This window comes from Hypanus sabinus, chromosome 7 (genome assembly GCF_030144855.1).
Source record: "Hypanus sabinus isolate sHypSab1 chromosome 7, sHypSab1.hap1, whole genome shotgun sequence".
NCBI lineage: Eukaryota > Metazoa > Chordata > Chondrichthyes > Myliobatiformes > Dasyatidae > Hypanus > Hypanus sabinus.
This window is the reverse complement of record NC_082712.1, coordinates 126,255,370-126,278,086: the sequence shown is the minus strand read 5'-3', so window position 1 is coordinate 126,278,086 and position 22,717 is coordinate 126,255,370. Positions and strand designations below refer to the sequence as shown.

The window sequence follows — 22,717 nt, the reverse complement described above, 5'->3', positions numbered from 1 at the left end:
TAGGAAGGAGAACAGACAGTAGGAATAAATAGGTCACTTTTGGAGACTGTGACAAGTACTGAGTACTGGGAACCTATCTGTTCACAATCTGGATACTTTTTGTTTGTTTTGGGCACCAGACCTATACATGATCTTTTGAGGGCAGTGTCACATAGAACTGCAGTAAGGTGCCTTCACTGATAGTCAGATCCTTTTCTTAAAAAATAAACACCAAGATACTGCTTCCCTTCCTGATGAACCTATACATTAAATTTCAGTTGTTCATGTGTCAGAATACCCATGTCCCTCTGCATACTAACACCTTTCCGTCTCCTATCATTTAAAGGATTGTTCTATTTTTCTACAAATTGGGTGCCCTTGTGTTTTTCCATTTTAAATTCTATCTGCCATATCTGCTCAATATTTGATTGTTATATAGAAATCATTGATACAGATTGTGAACAGATTGGTTCCCAGTACTCAGTACTTGTCACAGTCTCCAAAAGTGACCTATTTATTCCTACTGTCTGTTCTCCTTCCTAAGATCCATGCCAAAGTACTTATCACCGTCTATCCTATGTTCAATAACCTTTTATATGGTACCTATTTAAAGGACTTATCAATGTTTAAATATACCACAATTACCAGTTTACTTCAACTATTGTGCTAGCTACAACCTCAAAAATGATTTCTCTTTCATTAATCCATATTCACTGTGCCCATCCTATTTTCCAAGTGCCTTATTAATACCTGTGGACTCACAGGCTCCAGTATTTCCCTTGTTGCTGATGTTAGACTGACTGGTCCATTGTCCTCTATTTTATTTCTTTCTCTCTCAGCCAGCAGAAAGGGCACCTTAGCTACATTCCAATCCTTACGATCTATGGAACTTTGGACGATGACATTTACTCTTTGTATCCAGTGCATCCATTAGTTCCATAGTAATAACTTAAAAAATTTGGGTTATAGGTCATCAGACTTTACATTTATTAGCTTTCAGTCCTAAATTTTCTACATTTAACTAATAATCTTTTGAGCTTTACATTCACTGTAGACCAATGGTTCCCAATGTGGGGCATATGCCCCACAGAGGGGTAATTTGATTTTTAAGTGGGGGCAATTCGAGAATGAGTTATTAACAGTGAATTTTTTCTAGTAAGTCTGTGTGAGTATGAGTGTGTGTGCGAGTTAATACATCTGTGTATATACAGTATGCATACATAAAAATACTTGTGTGTATGTACATGTGTAATTGGGTATGTACTGTATATATAGTGTAACACCATCATTACAACCATCAAATGGCTTTCATAATTAAATTAATGAATTGACCTGAAGGAACGAATGAACAAGTCCAAACACATAAGAAACTCGTACGAGGTCACGCCAATGCTGCTTTTTGCAGTAGCTTTCGGTTCTTGGTAGTGTGAAGGTGTGTACATTGCGTCATCTCTTTTAAACGGTGTATCTGTCTTTGTATGCTGTAGAAACGAATCGGCATTGTTTTATTTATTTATTATTATTATTTTAATATCACTTAATGTTCTTCTTTTTTTGCAATTTCTTAGTAATTTCTTCCTCAGAACTTTAACAGTCCTTTGGTTCTTTTATTTTTCTCTTTCATGAATGCCATGTTCTTTGGAAGCTTGTTTAAACCAAGTTAATGGTCTTTTAGGCTTCCTCCAGGTGAATAGGAGTTCACTTTTTGAATAATAAGAATTATATTTCACCACAGGGGGCATCAGGATTTTAGAGGTGATTAGGTGGGGAACCAAAAAAAGGGAACCAACCAAAAAAAGGTTGGGAACCACTGCTCTAGACCTTAGTGGCTGTGTTTTCCCCTAGGAAGACAGACATAAGATGCTTAATACCCCAATGTATTTCTTCCTGTTTTGTATAACTACAGAAGAATATTACAGAAGAAGATTTTATGCTTCTCACTAAATAACTCTCATTCTACTTTTCCTATTGTGTTTCTCTCCCTAAAGAGGAATACATATATTTGTAAACTGTATCAGTTCCTCCAGTGTTAGCAAATTCATGTTTGCTGTCATTGGGGCAGAGTGGTAGCATAGTGGTTAGCACAATGCTTTACAGTCCAGGCGACTCGGGTTAATTCCCACCGCTGTTTGTAAGGAGTTTCTGTGTTCTCCCTGTGATCACATGGGTTTCTTCTGGGTGCTCTAGATTCCCCCACCGGTTCAAAGACTTCCCAGTTGGTAGGTTCAACATGTAGAAACACGCTGGAGGAACTCAGCAGATCGGGCAGCATCTGTGGAAATGAGCAGACCCTCGGCCCAAAACATTGAGTGCTCATTTCCACGGATGCTGCCTGACCTGATGAGTTCCTCCAGCGTGTTTGTACGGTACGTGTTGATTTGACCACAGCATCTGCAGTGTACTTTGTGTTTACCAGTTGTTCAATGAAAATTGTTTCGCGATTAGGCTCAGATTAACTCGGAGGTTGCTAGGTGGCACAGCTCGAAGGACAGAATGGGCTTTTCCACCCCGTATCTCAATAAGTAAATACATTTCTTTGAATGAAGTTTCCCACTCTTATTAAGATCAATTCATGCTTAAGACCTTCCTTATTCTCTTAGTTTGTTCATTTGAATCCAGGGTTATAAATTTGAAGTCATCTGAAATGTTTGTATAAAATTCTATCACCGTTCTTTGAATGTGAGTGCATCCTTTGACACTATGATTATTAATTTGATTTTATCAGACTACACGTAGATTAATATCTCCCTTGTTTATTGTGACACCCTTATTTACCAATGCAACTCTCTGATTTATATCATGCCATACATTACTTTTATCATTAAGGAACTACTGTGTGCACTATATTTTCAACTCCTTACTGTTTCTTAACTCCATTCAACTTGACATTCTGAGCTGAGTTTCTCTCTACTGGCTTTGTCTCACACTTTATTTGTGGGAGAGATGGACAATTTTTTTTTCCTGTTGCCCACCTGTCCTAAAATAGTGACCTGTGCTAATTATCAATCCTGGTTACTTCTCGTTTCATTCATTTCTATTTTTGCCATTAATTTAGTTAACTTTTCATGAATTGCCCCATGTTGATTCTTTCAACTTAATCATAAAGCTGTTTCAGTGATGTTTTTATAATCTACCTAAATTTCATCCAACAGTAATCAAGCTTAGTGTTTGAAGTGCCATTTGAACAACAATTTGTGATCTGATTTAAACATATTTGATTAAACGTCTTCCTTCTGCATTTTTAATGAATCAATAATTCTGGTACCGCACAATGGACCTCCTGTTCTGACAGAGCATGCCGAGCCAAAGTGACCGATTGTCCACCAGTCAATGATTATCACACCACAAGTTCTTAAACTATATCAACAGCATTCTCTGTCCTCACAGTCTGAGATAAATTGTGAGCTCTCATTGGGTGATGACATCAGTAGTCAACACCCACGCACAGTAATAAATCAGTAGCATACTCTGTCCTCACAACTGTAGGATCAGCTCACATGGCCTGTAATAAAAGCCGGTAATAAATCAAGACCAATTCTTCCCTATAGATAGGCCCTGACACTGTCATAGATTGATTGTGCTTTCTGTCCTTTGCTCTGTAATAAACGTACACCATTATTTCTTCTCGCATTCTGGACTAAATTAACAGCATTCTCTGGCCTCACACCCTGTATTAAGTCGGTGGCACTCTCGGCCCTGTAATGAATGATTACAGAATCCGGAGAAGAAAAGCTCTCCTCATTACCTGTTCTGGCCAGTTCATGACTTCATGCCGTAAAGGTCAATTCTGAATTGCCTCCTCAGTTCAGGACCTTGGAGATAGACGTTTGCCAGTGATAACAGACAGACAAAATCTCTGCCTTCACATCCTGGTCAACAGCCCTCTCCAACATCCTCCCCCACAATCTTTGCCCTTACGATGAATCAACTTGATCACTGCTCACGAACGTGCAATAAAACAACAGTACACCCTGCACTCTTGCCCAGTAATAAATCAACCCTCGTCTTTGCCCTCATGCTCCTTACTTGCTGTTGTAAAGCAGTGGCACACCCTGCAATAAATCTGCTGCATTTTCTGCCCATGCACCCTGTAAAATATCACCAGAGCTCTTATTACCACACTGCCTTGCTTGAGATAAGTCAACAGTATTTTCAGCTTTCTACCTGTAGATTCTCTGCTCAGACTTCTTCGGATTATTTAAAAAAAATTAAGAGTCTGCTCCCACACTTTGGGGAAAAAATCTCATGTTTACTAACAATGAACCCTGCAGACACTCTGTGCTTTCGTACTCCATCCTAGTCAATGGCCTTCTTGTAATACATTGAGTGCAATCTTTGTCCTGGAATTTTGTAATAAATCAAAAGCACTCCTGCCTCTTGTAAAAAAAAGTCATAGAACAGTACAGCACAGTGTGAGCCCTCAGCACCTATCTGAACCTGAATCTGGTCCACAATCAATCTAATCCATCCATCCCACACAACCCATAACCCTCCATTTCACTTATCTAAGAGTCTTTTAAATATCCCTACTGAACCAGCCACTCCCACCACCCCAGCAGTGCATTCCATGAATCATCACTCTGTGTAGAAAAAATCACAACTACCTCTGATATCTCCCCTTAAACTTCCCTCCACTCGCCTTAAATGGATGCCCTCTAGTATTGCCCATTGCTACCCTCGGGTAAAAGGCTGGCTGTCTACTCTCTCTATGCCTTCATAATTTTATGCTGCTCTATCAAGTCGCCTCTCATTCACCTTCACTCCAAAGAAAAGAGCCATAGCTCACTTAACCTTTCCTCATAAGACATGATCTCCAATTCAGGCAACATCCCAGTAAATCTTAGACATGAGGTACTGCAGATGCTGGAAGTCTAGAGCAATGCATACAGTGTGCTGGAGGAGTTCAGCAGGTCAGGCAGCATCTATAGATGGGAATAAACAGTTGACATTTCGAGTTGAGACGCTTCATCAAGAGTAGCTCAGTCCTGATGGAGGCTCTCAGCCTGAAATGTCGACTGTTTATTCCCATCCATAGATGTTGCTCGACCCGAGATCTTCCAGCTCATTTATCCTGGTAAATCTCTGCATTCTCACTACAGTCTCCATATCCTTCCTGTAATGAGGTGACCAGAACTGAACACAATATTCCAAGTGGGTTCAGTGTAAAATGTCATAAGTTGACAGCACTCTGTTATAAATCAGTGCTCTGCCCGTTCACTTTGCAATGAGCTGATGGTACCATCTGTGTCATGCTTAGTAATAAATCGACAATACTCTGGGTGTGCTCTCCCCTGTCCTGTAATAAATATATACAAACCCACCATGAAGAAAATTTGTCTTCATTATCTACTATGGCCATTGTGTGGGTGCAGCCCACAGCCCCACCAGTGGGTAATTCTGAATTGCCTCCTCAGTTCAAGGACATTTAGAAATGGACATTTGGCAATTATACCACATCATACATATAAATAATACAATCTCTTCCCCCAAACTCTGTAATAACTCATTAGTACACTGTGTCCTCACACTCCTGCATTTAGTAGATTCTCAGCACCCACTGCCCCATCAACCCTTAAATAAATCCACAGCCCTCTTACACCATGATCCCTAAATCAACAGCACTCCCTGTACCTGTCTTGTAATAAGTCCTTTGCAGATCTCTGCACTTGCACTGCTGCGTGCATTTATAAAGAAACGATGTTCTCTGCCCTCACACCCATAATGACATCTATAGAAATCTCTGCCATCACACTGTTTGCACAGTATGAAATTAACAGCACTTCTGGTAAACTGTCAGGATTCCGCCCTTAGTCTTCCTCACCCCACGGTAAATCAATGCTTTCTGTCCCGCACCCTGTGATAAATCAAATGGAGAACAATTGTTGACCTCTTATCTTGTAGAAGTAAGTGCAATCCTTGCCCTCAGTTTGTATAAAATCAACAAGAATTTCTGTCCTCGGGCCTTTGTTAAAAATGGTACTTTTTGCGCTCATACCCAGTGTAGATAAACAATAGCCTCTGTTCTGTAATAACAAAGATCAATCTTTATCATTGTATGCTCTACCAAGTCAGTGTTTTCCATCTTCCAACCCTGTTATAACTAACTGCACTCTCTCCACCCACTCTAATAGACTGACAGTACCATTTGCCCTCACGCTCTATACTAAATCCACAGTACCTCATTCATACTCCTTTGCTCTGTGACTAATTGAAATAAATCCCATCGTGGAAGGAAGTGTCCCATCATTACCTGGTCTGGCTTTGTGTGGGCTCAGAGTACAGCCCCAATGGTGTTTTTTTTTAACCACACTCTCGGCTTGGAGCAACTAGAAATGGGCAGTTGCCAGTGATCCCTCAAATAAATAAAATCTCTTTTGCATTCTGTACTAACTCATCAGCCTCTCTGATGTCCTAGATCAATATTCTGACTGACTCCACTTGGCCCTCACACTGCAAGGAATGATCTGTGATCTCTGCTCACTTGGCCTGTAAGAAATCCATTGCAGTCTTGGCCCTTGCATTCTCTGGCACTGTAATGAAGCAATGACACCCCCGGTAGTATATCAACAGGACTCTGCCAATAATCGCTTGTCTTGCAATAAATCATCTGCACTTCCTGCACTTCAACTCGGTAGTAAATTGACAGGACTCTGCACTCAGACTTCCTCACCCCATAATAAATCAACACTTTCCTCATCAGCCCTGTGGTTTAGCTGTAGTCCTTGCTCTCCTGTCCTGTTATAAATCATCTGCACTGCCTGACCTCAAACCCTGCTACAGAGGAATCCTTTTCCTCGCATTCTGCATACACTGCACCCCCTGCCCTTCCAGCCTATGTTACAATAATAAATCAATTTAATAAGTCAAAGAGCACTCTGTACATTTTTACCAGGTAATAAGCTGGTAACAGTCTCGGCATTCATACCCTGTAATAATTCAATGGCACTTTTAACCCTCACCCTGCTATACATTGATATCACTGTCTGCTCTCAGTTGTTGTAACATGTCAACAGCAGTCCTGCCTTCATACACTCGTACCTTGCAATAAAACAATCTCTGCGCTAAGCACACTCTTCTGTCACAAGTTGTAGTAGGACAACACTGCTTCATCTTCAAATACACCTGGGCAAATATTACATTGGCAGTGGTTTTCACTTTTCTCAGTTTTAAACTGATGGTATTTTTGCCTCTCACACCCCAGACCCTGTATTAAATTGGGAGTTTCCACCACCCTCCCCCTGTATTCCCCTTGCACTCTAAATAGCAGCATTCTGCCTTCAGAATAAAACTTCACATTAATTACACTGTCCTTGGACTCCCCATTCACTAGTAAACCAGGCATCATCAGCCCATGTGTACCCACTTTAAATGTCCTCAGTAATGCAATATAACAACCATCTTTTTCTGTTTTGATTTGATAGATGCAGGAAAGATTTGCAGACAGGTCCGCCCATCTGGAGATGGAGAAAAAAGTGAGTACAGAATCTTCAAAGTGAATTGTATGAATGCAGTGCACTGATATTTCTAACAGCATTTTTGACAACACTGCCAGTTTTTCAATTTATTCAGGGGCAGGGGCAATTAAAGAACAAAGGAGAAGGGAAACTGCAACACTTTCTCCCCATAAATGTACGGTAATTTCTCCCAGAGAAATGTAGCAAATCAAAGATTGTGTGTGGTCACTAATCTTGACTGTCAGCCAAAATACCCAACCACTTCCAGTCTGCCTGGCTTCAGATTTGATATTATAGAGAACTTTCTAAGAATCAGCAGAGATTGTTGGATATTTCTGGGAACCAACGCTAAAAAGATGGAATATGTGCAGCACTAGATAATATTGAGTGTGGACTGAGGAAATGGTTGAAAATGTTGCCTAGTAATATAAGGCTGCAACATTTTTTATAAACTTAACCCACATTTCATAACCGATCTGAAAATCTTCTTTTCTGGATTGTTGCAGGGATTTTTTTTTCTGTGTGGTAGAAAGGTAATGGAAAGTGCCATTCAAATGTGACGCAAGCTTAAAAAGTTGGTTGAAGTCAACAAGTTTGTATACTTGCCAGTTTAAGTATCAAGTCAAAAAGCCTATACTTTAAAAAAATTTTGTAGGAAAATGGTGAAACAATGTTGAAATATGATGGTGGCAAAATTATGATAATTTATATTAAAGCTAAAGTGAAGATATGGATAGAGATTTTAAAGGACAAAAAGCAAAGTGCAGATGCATATTTCTTACATTGCCAGTTGTTTGGGTTTCTAACTCTTTTCTTCCATTTAGATAATAAATTTGAGATAGGGCTACATTTTTTTTAATGTTGCTATTTTCTAAATTAAGTTGCTTGGCAACTATAAGGTAAACTGTTAGATATCTAGATAGAACTCAGTGCAGTTCAGTGTAGAAAGAAACCACACTAAATAAAATCATTCTGTTAATATAGGAACAGATTTATGTTGATGTGCAGAATTTATTTCCTTAAAATTAGATGATGCAAGCAAATAGGATTAGTGCCTTTTACAGGATATATTAGGATATTAATATTAAAACCAAGAACTGTTGTTGGAAAATGTGCTTTTATGTTCTAGATTTCTCAAAATGAATGCCAACATTGCATTTGCCTTCCTCACCGATGACTCAATCTGCAAATTAACCTTTGCTCCTCAGATTTTTGTATTTTCTCCCCGTTTAGAAATAGTCTCTGCTTTTATTCCTTACAGCAAAGTGCATGCCTGTGCACTTCCTGACACTGTTTAATTTACCATTTCTTTGCTCATTCTCCTAAACTGTCCAAGTCTTTCTGTAGCCTCCCTTTTTCCTCAACAGTACTTGTGTCACCACGTATCTTTGTATCATCTGCAAACTTGGCCACAAAGCCATCAATTCCATCAACCAAATCGTTGACATACAACTTTAAAAGAGTGGTCCCAACACAGACCCCTGTGGAACACCACTAGTCACTAGCAGCCAATCCGAAAAGGATCTCTTTATTCCCAGTCTTTGCCTCCTGCCAATCAGCCAATGCTCTATCCATGCAAGTATCTTTACTGGAATACTCTGGGTACATGCCTTGTTTAGCAGCCTCATGTGTGGCAGCTTGTCAAAGACCTTTTGAAATTCCAAGTACACAACATCCACAGATTCTCCTTTGTCTATCCTGTTTGGTATTTCCTCAAAAAATTTTAACAGATTTGTCAAGTAAGACTTCCCCTTAAGGAAACTGGGCTGACATTGACTTATTTTTGCCAAGTGCCTCAAAGTGTCCTGATGCCTCATCCTTATCAATTAACTACAATGTCTTCCCAACCACTGAGGTCAGACTAAATGGTCTATAATTTCCTTTCTTCTGCCTTCTTCCCTTGTCGAAGAGTAAATTGACATTTGCAATTTTCCAGTCCTCTGGAACCATTCCAGAATCTAGTGATTCCAGAAAGATCTTTACTATTGCCTCCACAATCTCTTTAGCCACCTCTTTCAGAACTCTGGAATGTAGTCCATCTAGTCCAGGTGACTTATCTACCCTCATAGCTTTCTGATTCCCAAGCACTTCTCCCTAGTGATGGCAACTACACTCACTTCTGCACACTGACACTCTCAAACTTCTGGCATACTGCTAGTATCTTCCACAGTGAAGACTGATGTAAAGTACTTATTCAGCTCAGCTGCCATTTCCTTGACCCCCATTACTACCTCTCCAGGGTCATTAGTCCAATATCTACTCTTGTCTCTCCTTTACTCTTTACATATCTCAAAAACTTTTGATACCCTTTTAATATTGTTCGCTAGCTTAGCTTTGTATTTCATCTTTTCCCCTCGTGTGGCGTTTTAGTTGCCTTCTGTTGGTTTTTAAAAGTTTTTCAATCCTCTAACCTCCCACTAATTTTTGCTCTATTATGTGCCTTCACTGTTGCTTTAATGGTGGCTTTGACTTGCCTTGTTAGCCACAGTTGCATAATCCTGACTTTAAAATATTTTTTCTTCTTTGGGATGTACCTGTCTTGCACCTTTCAGAATTGCTCCCAGAAACTCCAACCATTGCTGCTGTGTTGTCATCCCTCTGGTGTCCCCTTTCATCAAGACCTGTTTTTGGCCTTTGTCGACCTCTCCAAAGCATTCGATACTGTACAGAGAGCTCTTATGGGATGTCCTCCTCAGGTTTGGCTGTCCCAATAAATTTGTTAACATCCTCCACCAGTTCCATGATGGGATGACTGCTCGGGTAACCATAGGAGGACAAGAGTCCGAGCCCTTCCTTGTTTGCACAGGGGTGTGTGCTAATGCCAGTACTCTTTAACTTCTTCCTCTTGTGTGTTACCAAGCTTCTGCACATTGAGATTGAAGACAGCAGCAGTGTAGCAGTGGACGTCAGATTAGATGGCAACCTCTTTAACATCAGGAGGCTCCACGCAACCACCAAACTCCATAGAGAGCGGGTCCTGGAACTGCAGTATGCAGATGACTGTACTCTTGTGGCCCATACTCCGGAGGATCTTCAGACTGTCCTTGCTGTGGTGGTGAGAGCGTACAGCAGGATGGGACTGACCGTCAATATCACCAAGACAGAAGTTATTTGCCAATGGAGTACTAGTATCCCACCCACCCTACCTGCCTTCACTGTTGGTGATGAAAAGCTGTCAGTTGTGCCATCTTTCAAATATCTGGGGAGCATTCTCTCTGAGGATAGCGGCATTGACAACGACATCCAGAGCCGCATTAAACAGGCATCAGCAACCTTTGGGAGACTTTGGCTTAGAGTCTTTCAGAACAGGAGCCTTCGTCCCTCCACAAAGGTCGCTGTATACCAAGCAGTCTGTGTCACCACCCTCCTTTATGGCTATGAAGCTTGGGTAACCTACAGCTGACACATCAAATCTTTAGAGTGCTTCCACATAAGCTGCCTTCAGCACATCCTGGGAATTATTTGGTGTGAGCGGGTGACTCACACTGAAATACTAGTAAAGGCCAACTGCAGAAGTATTGAGGCCATGATCACCCAGTTGCAGTGGCTGGGGCACGTGATAAGGATGCCCCCATGTTGGCTACCCCGCAGAGTGTAATATGGCCAGCTACATCATGGTGGATGCTCAGCTGGAGGGCCGAAGAAGCGGTATAAGGATCAGATGAAGAATGCTTTAAGGAAGTGCAAGATCAGACCCAAGGACCTGGAGGATGTTGCTGCTGACCGTAACACTTGGCGACAGCTGTGTAGGGATGGGGTTTGTATTCTGAAGATGGAAAGAACAACCAGAAGAGAGCCAGGAGAAATGTAGCCATGGTTACCATCACTACCACATATACATGTCCCACCTGCAATAGAACTTGTGGGTCCAGGATAGGACTGTATAGTCATCAAAGATCTCACCATTAAAGGAATGGACGTCGTCATTGGATTCTGATGGACAACCGAAGAAGTCCCCTTTCAATCAACTTTGGCCATCTCCTCTCTTATGTCTCTGTAATTCCCTTTACTCCTCTGTAATACTGATACATCTGGCTTTAGCTTCTCCCTCTCAAATTGCAAGGTCAATACTATCACATTATGATCACTGTCTCCTAAGGCTTCTTTTACTTTAAGCACTCTAATCAAACCTGGTTCATTACGCAACACCCAATCCAGAATTGTTGTTCCCCAAGTGGGCTCAACCATGAGCTGCTCTAAACAGCCATCCTGTAGGCATTCTACAAATTCTCTCTCTCACGGGATCCAGCACCAAACTGATTTTCCGAATCTACCGGCATATTTAAATCTCTCATGACTATTGCAATATTGCCCTTTTGTCATGCATTTTCTATCTCCCATTGTAATTTGTAGCCTGCACCCTGGCTAGGCTTGTATGTAACTCCCATCTGGGTCTTTTCACACTTGCAGTTTCTTAACTCTATCCAGAAGGATTCTACGTCTTCAGTTCCTGTGTCACTCTTTCTAAGCAATTGATTTCACTTTTTTTTACCAACAGAGCCCTAATACTACCCCCGCTGCCTACCTGAGCGTTCTTTCAATACAATGTGTATCCTTGAATGTAAAGGCTCCTAACTATAATCTTTCAGCCACAACTCTGATGCCTGCAAAGGAACACCTGCCAATCTCTAACTGCACTGAGGGATTGTCTACCTTATTCCGTATGCCATGTGCATTCAAATATAATACCTTCTATCCAGTATCCAACACACTTTTCAATTTTGTCCCCTTTTACACTGCAACTCATCTCACTAAGCACTGCTTCTGCTTATAAACCAACAGCCCTATCACTCCAATTCCCATACCTCATACCAAATTAGTTTAAACCCTCCCCAACAGCTCAAGCAAATCTGCCCACAAGGATATTGGTCCCCCTTGGGTTCAGATGTAACTCATCCCTTTTGTACAGGCCATACCTTCCCCAGAAGAAATCACAATGATCCAGAAATCTGAAACCTCGTGCACCAACTTTTCAGCCATGCTTTCATCTGCCAAATCATCCTATTCTTAACCTCACCAGTGCGTGGCACAGGCAGAATCTAGTGGTTACTATCCTGTAGTTTCTACTTTTCAGCTTCCTACCCAGCTCCCAAGTTCTTTCTTCAGGACCTCCTCCCTTTTCCTACCTATGTCATCGGTGCCAGTATGTATCAAGACTTCTGGTTGGTCACCCTCTCCCCTTATAATGTCATGGACCCAATCTGAGACATCCCTGACCCTGGAACCTGGGAGGAATATACCATCCAGTTGTCTCTATCATGTCCACAGGATCTATGTGTTCTACTCTAAATGTGTATTGAACCCACTTCTCTACTCTCTCTTCCCCTCTGGCTGCACTCCTCACGCTACAAACTCAATCATCAAATTTGCAGACAATACAACAGTGATTGGCCTAATCACAAGCAATAGCAAATCTGCATGTAGAGAGGAGGTGCTGAAACTGTCTGATTGATGTAGGAAGCACAACCTATCAGTCAACATCAAGATGACAAAAGAGATGATAACTGACTTCAGGAGGGCAAGAGGTTCTAACCAAGCCCCACTATTCATAAATGATGTGGTAGTGGAAGGGGTCTCCAGTTTCAAGTTTTTGGGATGAACATCTGCAAGAAGCTCTCCTGATCCATCAATACAACCTTGATAGTAGGGAAAGCAGAACAGTGACTATGCTGCCTGAGGTGCTTAAGGAGAGCTAATCTGCCCCAAAAGTTGATGGCCAACTTTTATTAATATGCGATAGAGAGCATACTGACATACAAAATGATGGTGTGGTGCTGCAGCAAGATAGATTACAAGGCACTCCAACGGGTGATTAGGATGGCTCAGTGCATCATTGGGACTCAATGCCAGATCCGGAGACAATCTGCAACTCTCGATGCCTACGACACGTTCAGATCATCATTAAAAGTATTTCATTTAAAGTCATTTAAAGTAAAATTGGATAGGTATATGGATAGGAAAGGAATGGAGGGTTATGGGCTGAGTGCGGGCCAGTGGGACTAGGTGAGTGTAAGTGTCGGCATGGACAAGAAGGGCCAAGATGGCCTGATTCCGTGCTGTAATTGTTATATGGTTATGGTTAAAGACCCATCCCATTCCAGACACTGCCTGTTCAATTTCCTGCCATCTGGTAGGAGATACAAAAGCATCTTAGCCAAGACAGTGAGACTGAACACAGCTTCTGTCCGAGGGCTGTTGTGCAGCTAAATAACGCTACGGCCCAGCTTGCTAATCGCCTTTGAGTGTTAATAATTGTTATAATTAAGCCGTACCGCATTGTAAATATCTGTCTTTGTATGGACTGCAGTAGCACCACAATCTCGCTGTTTTAAGAAATGACAATAAAGGTCTATTCTAATATGCACATCAGTAACGGGGAGTTAAAAACAAGAGTTAATCAATAGACGACCAAAGAGTGATGTTAAAAGAATGGAATATTTCATTGTGCGTTTAACCAGATTCTAATTTAGAAATAAATTAGATGTCTTTCAAATACTTGAAAGGTAAATTTCATAGCTTTTGGATATTCAGATAGTTTTGCTGAGCAGGTGTTATGCCCATAGTTCTACAAACTGACTCTACACCACACATGCCTGTACTCACTTTGAATTCTTTTAACAGGAGCGGAGAGCCTTAGAAAGAAGAATCTCAGAACTTGAGGAAGAACTAAAGGTATGAAGTGTTTTAGTTAATGCTCAAACCAAAGCAAGCATCATTCTATGACCACAAACACGAGGAAATCTGCAGATGCTGGAAATTCAAGCAACACACACAAAATGCTGGTGGAACGCAGCAGGCCAGGCAGCATCTGTAGGTAGAAGTACAGTCAACGTTTCGGGCCAAGACCCTTCGTCAGGATGTCCTGACGAAAGGTCTTGGCCCAAAGCATTCACTGTACTTCTTCCTATAGATGCTGCTTAGCCTGTGGCATTCCACCAGCATTTTGTGTGTGTTGTATCATTCTATGAACAAGGAGTAACCTTATTGAAACATACAAGATTCTAAAAGAGTTTGACAGGGTAGATATTGAGATGTTTTCACTAGTGGGAGAGTCATGAACAGTGCAGTGTAACTACATACCTGCAAAATAAGGCGCTGAGTTATTTAAAACTGAGATACGTAGAAAATTCTTCTGAAAGGGTAGTGATTCTCTTTAATTCTCTGCCCCCTCCCCATCCCTTCTACCACAAAGTTTTGGAGGCCAGAACATTAGGTATACTTAAGATAATGATAGATAAATATTTCAAAGATCAGGGATTTGCAGGATATGGGGAGTTTGTACAGAAGAGTTGAGGATAGAATGGATTAGCCATAATTTTACTGTACAGTAGGTCAGGTTTGATGAGCCTGATAGCTTTCTTGTGTAATGAAAAGATTCCAGGCATGTTTCTTTTTAAATATCTCTGCAGGTTTTAACAGATTTAAGAGCTGACAACCAGAGACTGAAAGATGAAAATGGTGCACTGATTCGTGTCATCAGCAAACTTTCCAAGTAACTGGTCTTCACTTCAACACTTGCACAAAGCTTTCTGGAGTGATGGGGTGTACTGCCACTGGTCTCCATGTCCAGACGCTTGCCTCACCCTCTCTTTAGAGGGATTGCTAATCAAGCCACACCTATTGCTATTACAGTAGCACCTGGACTGCCATCCGTGGGTAATTTGGAAAGGCATGTTCATTGAATTCTGTATAAATGATGCTCATAACCGGTACCTATATAGCCACACCACAGAGGAACAGCACTGCTGTGAGGAATAGTTGTAATGGGAATCCAGAGCCTTTGATGATGACAACTGTCCCAATCAACACACGAGACCACTCTTCACTCATGTGACTTCGATGACAAAACAGCACTTTGTTTTATTCGTAGTACATGACCGGTTGAAGAAATGGACACTTTGTTGGTCAAATTGGAGAGATGGAACGGAGAGTTCTGCTTGACAGGCTCTTCATTTTGAGTTGTTTTATAAGGGAATGAAACAGAAAAAGACTAAAGCATATTTTTTTTTAATTATTCTTTCGATCTTCCAGCTACCTAAAGCCTCACCAGTTCCTCCATACTACATGGAACTTACTATAGGGTTGTTCATTACTGACCTCTGCAGACTGTTTTACAGAATCGGGACTTGGAAAGATATAGTTAAGACTTTCCGGCAGTATCCTATTTCCCAAAAATGTATTGCACGTATATTCATTACCCAGTGAGTATTTTTAAGCTAGTTCCAAACTACTGCTGGTTTTGGAAGAGATAGTTTAGAAGGACAGTAAAGCTCAAATAAGAAATCATTTCTGCCAGGAATGTATGCAACCAAGCCAGTGATAAAGCAAGGTTCAGTTTAAAAGGAACAGTTCTAATATCAGTCATTGTTATGTGAGTGTTACTTTTTAGTGGTTTGCATGAGCAGAAATGATTATAGGAATCACCTGGAATTGGAGAGAACCTGAAATATTGGCTGTCACTTGTGGCAGATAGAGCTGATGTTGATTCCTGAGCTGGCGAGTTATGAGGAGGGAGTAAAAAGGGGTAAAATCTGTATGCAATGTAATGGTAATGCTTTTGTAAAATTGAGACAAGATTTTCTCCCATTTGAAATTGCACTAATTTCCTCGGCCTCCCCTCAGCTCTTGTACTGTGGAAGTCCCTAATTTTATTATTTGTCAAATCCCCTCTTGCCAAAAATCTTGTCTTTCCTGTATCCTGTACCAGAGAAAAAGAGAACAATTGTAATTTATCAGCTCTTTCCACTTTCCTTGCCAAAAGCAAAAAAAAAATGCGCAATATAAACATAACAGTCAGAATGTAAAGTGTTGTGGTACCAAAGTATGTGTTTACAGTGAGACAATATATTTTTTAGATTATCATTTTATACAGCATACCATGATATAAAAACCCCTACCTATGCAAATTACTTTTCTAGTTTGCTATAGTTCTGAGAAACACTTGTATTTTTGTAGCACTTTGTTGTTTCGTTCAGAAATTTCCCAGAACATAAAGGTTATTGTCGAAGGCACAAGTAGTTCCTACAAGTATGACAGATTATAAGTTAATTTGTTTTTAGTGATGACTGAAAAAAGAATGTTGACTAGGGCATCAATAAAAACACAGTACTTCTCTTTGAATTTAAGTTTCCACCCAGTCTACTGGAATAGGAAGTGGATTTGAGTCATCTTTTCTTCTATCAGCTGGCCCTTCCAACAGTCACTTAATACTGCAGAATTTCAGCCAAGGCTGTAGTTTCAGCTCCTCAAGTGGAACTTGAACAAAAAAAAATTCTGGAAAAGAGCTGCTGCAGTTTAAGAATAATCTATGCAAGAGTATTAATTTTGTTTGTTCTTTCCTGTATTTGTAGTGGGCACTAATGATCAGTTTTCCAAATTAATGCTGTACTTATGTTGGGGAGTCTCTCAGTTTTGCCTGGATTCCCCCTGGCTACTTAGTAAGGCAGTGATTTGATTAAACGGCTTCAAGGCCGCTGTTCATAATTTGTGAAAGTTTTATCAGATTATACTATCCGATGCACTGATGTTTGGTAGTCAGAGCTTTTGCAGGGATTTCTGCAAAAGGTAATGCTCCTCATTGTTTACCTTCCACTTCAGAAGCCATCACACTTTTATTTTGCAGTCTCTTGTGATAAGTATCCAAGTAGACACCATGTATTCCACTGAAGAGTCTCTTACTGCAAACAGAATGCTAACCATTGAACCAAAGTATATAATTTAACAACCCCATGAATTCCTTAGCACTTACGTAAATTTATCTCCTTTGGCAAGTTGGCGTAGGAAATTATAATGTAACCTTTAATCTTCTGAGGATCAGATTTAGAAAGTGGTCCATCAAGAGGACTGGATGTTGCTGCCTCAAGAAACTGCAGTATATGCATTACCCAAATGTCTCAGTTGTCTACAGCACTCAGACTTCAGAACTGTACTGAATATATTTATAATGAGCCCTGATGCCTCATTCATCCTTTGGCTTGTAAATTTTCACTGTAGGTTGGAACATTCACTGTCTATTTGTACTATTCAAAATCTGCTGGAAAACTTAATTGACAAGAGGTCAAGGTGAATTTGGCTGAGAAGTCCCATAGTTCCGGAGGTGTTGTGATTTTAGGCATTATTATCTATTAGCTCACTATTTGCGAGATGCACAATATGATTTTCTACCATTTTTATGCATTACATTTCGAGGTCAGCAGGAGTTGGAATGTCCAGATGCTATGAAGGGCCCTATTACTGGGAGGGTGGTTTATTAAAAAGATAACCATTTTGCCCTTTAAATGGGTTCCACAGAAAAACTGAATAATTTTAAATCACAGCTACATATAAAGTACTCAGTAACTTTTCTATTTCTGTATCATTAGGAGGCCAGTTGTTTTCATGTACTTGTTCACTATAAACTCAAACCATTCATAGTGGCACTGTGTTAGTGGACATGTTGGCATTAGGCAGAGGAGAGAAACGTCACAAGAATTGGATGAAAGTGTTTCCCTTGTCTGTCCTGGTTAGACAACTTGAGTAGATATCTGTGCTTACATCTGTCATTGGAAATCCAAGATTCAGAGATCAGCACATTTGGAAAAGCCGAGGAGAAATGGGTTCAGGGCTTCCTTTATGCTATGTGTATCGGGTGGGTAAACACTACACATACTGCATCACTTGTGCAATAATGCTGTGTTTATCATTTATGCAATAATGTATAAGTTACTTTACTATATGCTTGCCTGCAAATTGCACAAATTCTTGTTGTATAAAAGCCACAAATGTGTTTGAAACCAGTTCTATATATTTCACCTGCCTTTCAAATGTAAACTATATATTCTTGTACATTTTTATGTTAATATTTAAAAGAAAATTGTGTCAGACTAATTCACATCGACCAATGGTTGGAAGTCGATTTTTTTTTTGTCGATAAAATGGAGAGAGAGACAAGCTTCATTTGTGAAGTGTCGTAATGACTTTCCATTACAAGCTACGTGGCTCTCAGGCTGTATCTTCACTACCAAACTTCACCCTTCGCTTTTATACTTGTGATTTACTCTCAGGTCAATGAATTCCCAGTAAAGAGTCCTCATTCTCACGCAGCATTCAACCTCAGGCGTAATTCGCCACTTAATCTTGGGGTTGAAAAAAAGACCTTTCATCCCAATCCTTAGTCTTGAACTCTCTGAAGCCCCTTTTATTTCCTATAGGTTAGTTTTCCCCAACTCATACCCACCCCCCAATTACTTCGATTAAACCTCTTCACAATATAACTTGACTGTTGGCCTGGTTGAGAACCTCCATTGGGTTCAATTTCCATAGTGCTTGACAGACAAGGTGAGCAATTGGACGCACACTGTTTTAGGTACTTCTGTAGTTAACATGACTATAAAAGCAGAAGTTCTGAAATATTCCACTTATAGTTGATACTCAGTGTCATGGAGCAGACACTACCCTTTTGCCTTTAGAGTTAAACTTAATCTAGCCCATACAAAAAGGATACTGAAGTTCCCCCTTTCATATGATTCAAGGATGTCAACACTAAGTGCTGACACTCGATGAAGACTGTTAGCCAAATTAAGTTGTATCCATTGAATTTATTTTTCAGGAAATGTTATAAGATTTGAGGGCAATTGTTTACTGGTGCTGTGAGGACATTTCCATTTAAAGTTCGCTCAAGAGAAAAACTGAAATCCCCAAGTCATTTATGTGAGAGCCAAACAAGGCACTTTTAAAAAAGGTTAATTAGGATTTTGTTGAGTTAACCTATGCTGCGTTTCATCCGGGAATACATAATACTGATAGTAAGTTTAAAAGTAAAAATATGTCTGATTTCAGCACTGACATTCCTCACATTGAGCACAATATGCACCAAAAATAAAAAAGATATATTTTACAAAAAAATGCAGACTTTTGATGTAGCTCTTTCTCTTGTGGCTTCCAAATTTTGTGTTTTACTTTAAAGCTATTGATCCTGTCTCCAAAAAGCTATGTCCATGGAACTGATTTCATAGAGGAAAGCCTTCTCAGAATTCTGTGCTGTAAATATAATGGATCACATTAAGCAAGCAAACAGTATATTAGTACATATCCAATTTAAGCAGAGTCCTTTTTGCTCCTCATTTGGCAAGCCAACATAGATCCATCAGCCCTCAATCATGGTCAACTCCCTCTATGGCCTTGTTTTTCCTATCTCTGTTGTAAATATTTTCAGCTTGATAACCCTCTGACCACCTTCCTTCCTCCAGTACTGGTCCCCAATGCAATCATGTTTTCTTGGGCTGCAAGTTCTTTATCATCAGCATGTTTTTGACATTTAATGTGTTTTCTCTCCAAAGTTTCAGAGAGACCTGCTGAGTATACCAAGCAGTTGATTTTGTGAACCTTGAATGCTGTCATTTCAATGCTCACAACAAAACTCATTACATAATCTAATCACCATCCTACGATCAAGCTGACATTTAAGAGGTTCCGTGGATCATACATTCGCCTTGTTCCCAGGGTCTTTTGGTAAGAACTAGGCCCTTCAGCCCACCATGGCAATACTGACTATGAAGTACCCATCCCATTTACCAGCCCTTGATCTGTAGTCGGCTGACTGATTCAGTTACTTCTTCCCTCGCTCGCTCATGTAATGCATTCCAGATTCTGAACATCCTTTGCTTGAAAAAAAAAGTCTTCAAATCCTCTGAACCTCCTACCCCTATCCCAAAACCTATTCCATCCATAATCTGTCTGAAGGTACCCAGAGAATTGCACCTATAGAGCTTCCTTTCTGTTGTGTTCACATGAATTTATTCTTAACCCCGCCCCATCCCAAACCATTGTCTCTCGTTTGCTGCCATTGCCCATGTCATTTTATCTGAGAGCACACTATCAGTTTCCACAGGCACTTTAATAAGCTCTTCTTTATTATCTCACCCCAGTCTACAGTATTCAACTAGTCTGTGTTTGTTTAGCACCAAGTATGCAAAGATTTGAAATTTCCTCCAACCGGTGACTGGAAAGTTAACAACTTTCATCTTTGGTGACTACAATAAACTGTAATTACTACCTTAACTTCATTTTCATGGATGTTTGTGAAGAATTTCAGGATGTATATTGTATACATTTATCTGACATTAAATGTACCTATTGAAAAGAAATGGAGTGCCCCAAAGAATGACAGTTAAATGTTAGAACTCCAAAGCACCCCCAGCTCTTCCTGCCATGCATAAATAGCAGCAAAGTAACAATCCCACTCCCACCAGCAAAAACGCATCCGCACTCCACACCGAGCACTCAAGCGTGCAGCAAGCATCAGTAAGACACAGACTTACAGTAGCCCAAAGACTACTCGTGCACGGTGCTCCCACTCCCTCTCCCTCCTTTCTCTCTCCCCCCTCCCCATCCCTCCCTAATAAGGGAAAAAGAGGTGTCCCTGTTTTCACAGCAAGAGAGGAGACAAAGCAACTCGCTGATTAAAAGATCATTTCACAGTTTTAGTCTCAAGATGAACTCTGGACCATCTACAATCATCCATTTCCACTATGAAAACACAACAACCAAACCCAGCTCATCTGCTGTTGAAACCCTTGTGGAATTTTTCCAGATTAAGATGCATTTCATGTATATCAATTATATTTCCCTACAAGCATCAATGTGGGACTTTTGGTCCTGTAAGTTTCATGATTAAATTTTAATTACATGAAAACAGCATTGTGGGTCACATGAAAGGTTGTCTGCATAGGAACAGTCACCTGCAGCTTCTCCTCTCCTGTGAAAATATCTGGCCAATCCCTCATCGTGGCTGAAGCTAAATCTTCAGACATCCATGACCAGAGGCACTGTGGGAGTCCCTTCATCAGAAAAACAGTAGTGGCTTAGCATTATCATTTGACAACCATTCAAGGATTGGCAATAAATGCCAGTCATGCAAATGACATGTAGTTCCTGAAAATTTAATAAAGTCGAATATTGGAAGGGTTGCAGAACAGCAATGATGGGCTTCCCTCAACTGTCTGTTCTACAATTTTTTTGCTGCTGCAATCTAAGCAACTACAGGTACTTTCATAAAACACAACAGTACAGGCCCTTTGACCTATTCCAAGATCAGTCTAATCCTTCTCTCTCATGTAACCCTCCATTTTTCTTTCATCTATGTGCCCAAGAGTCTCTTAAATGTCCCCAATGTATCTGTCTCTATCACCACCCTTGGCAGCATATCCACACACCTATATTCTGTATTGAATAAACCACTACTGACCAACCCCCCCCCCTAAGTTCCTCTAGACACCCTGAAATTATGTCCCTTGTATTTAGCAATTTCTGGCCTGCAGTAAAGTCCCTGGCTGTCCACCCTATTATTTTGTACACATATCAAGTTGCTTCTCATCCTCCATCTCTCCAAATAGAAAATTCCTAATTTCCTCAATCTATCCTCATAAGACATGGTTTCTAATCTAGAGAACATCCTGGTAAATCTATTCTGTATCCTCAAAAGCTTCCACATCCTTCCCATAAAGAGACAACCAGAATGGGACAAAATACGTGTTATAACTCATTTTATAGAGCCGCAGCATTACCGCGTGGTTCCTGAACTCAATCCACCTACTATGAGGACCAACTCATTATAAGTCTTAACCACCATCTCAACTTGCACTGCAACTGTGAGTTATCTATGGGCCTGAACCACAAGATCCCTCTGTTCCTCCAAATTGTTAACCCTGTATTTTGCCTTCAACTTTGACCTTCCGAAGTGAATCACTTAACACTTTTCCATTCTCAACTCCATCTCCCACTTCTTAGCCCAGCTCTGCATCATATTAATGCCACTTTGTAACCTACAACAACCTACACTATCCACAACATCACTAACCTTTGTGTCATCTGCAAATTTACTAACCTACCCTTCCACATCCTCATCCAAGTTATAAAAATCAACAAGTGTAGGGGGTCCCTGTGGAACACTACTGTTCACCAACCTCCAGGCATGATGTGCATCATCTACCACCACTCTCTGCCTTCTGTGGGCAAGTCAATTCTGAATTCATGCAGTCAGGCCATAGTGCAAGTGGAATTTTCTCATTCATCGTGAATGGCATGACTTACTACTGAATAATGGTAGGTGAGGAAGTGGGCAATCAAAGGAAGTAGAATAGATAAAAACAGAATCAGCTCTTCATAGTCCTCTAACTTTTAATTAGCTTTTAATGGATCTTGAACTTGAACATCACATTTTCAATATCAACTCCACACCCTTTGTTTCCCTTAATATGCATTTATAAAAAAAACACAATCCTGTGGAAGAGGATCACTTCAGCCCT

General features: G+C 40.4%; 1 protein-coding gene across 9 annotated transcripts in view; it reads left to right on the top strand.

Moving 5' to 3' along the window:
* LOC132397161 (protein phosphatase 1 regulatory subunit 12A-like) overlaps positions 1-20,471 on the top strand; it is a 183,882-nt gene extending 163,411 nt beyond the window's left edge. For all 9 annotated transcript variants that reach the window (XM_059975547.1, XM_059975546.1, XM_059975550.1 and 6 more), the window contains 3 exons: positions 7,401-7,451; positions 14,055-14,105; positions 14,843-20,471. In XM_059975547.1, the coding sequence (XP_059831530.1) occupies positions 7,401-7,451; positions 14,055-14,092 (89 nt within the window). In that variant the 3' untranslated portion in view covers positions 14,093-14,105; positions 14,843-20,471. The remainder of the gene's footprint in view (positions 1-7,400; positions 7,452-14,054; positions 14,106-14,842) is intronic.
* The last annotated feature ends 2,246 nt before the right edge of the window (positions 20,472-22,717 follow it).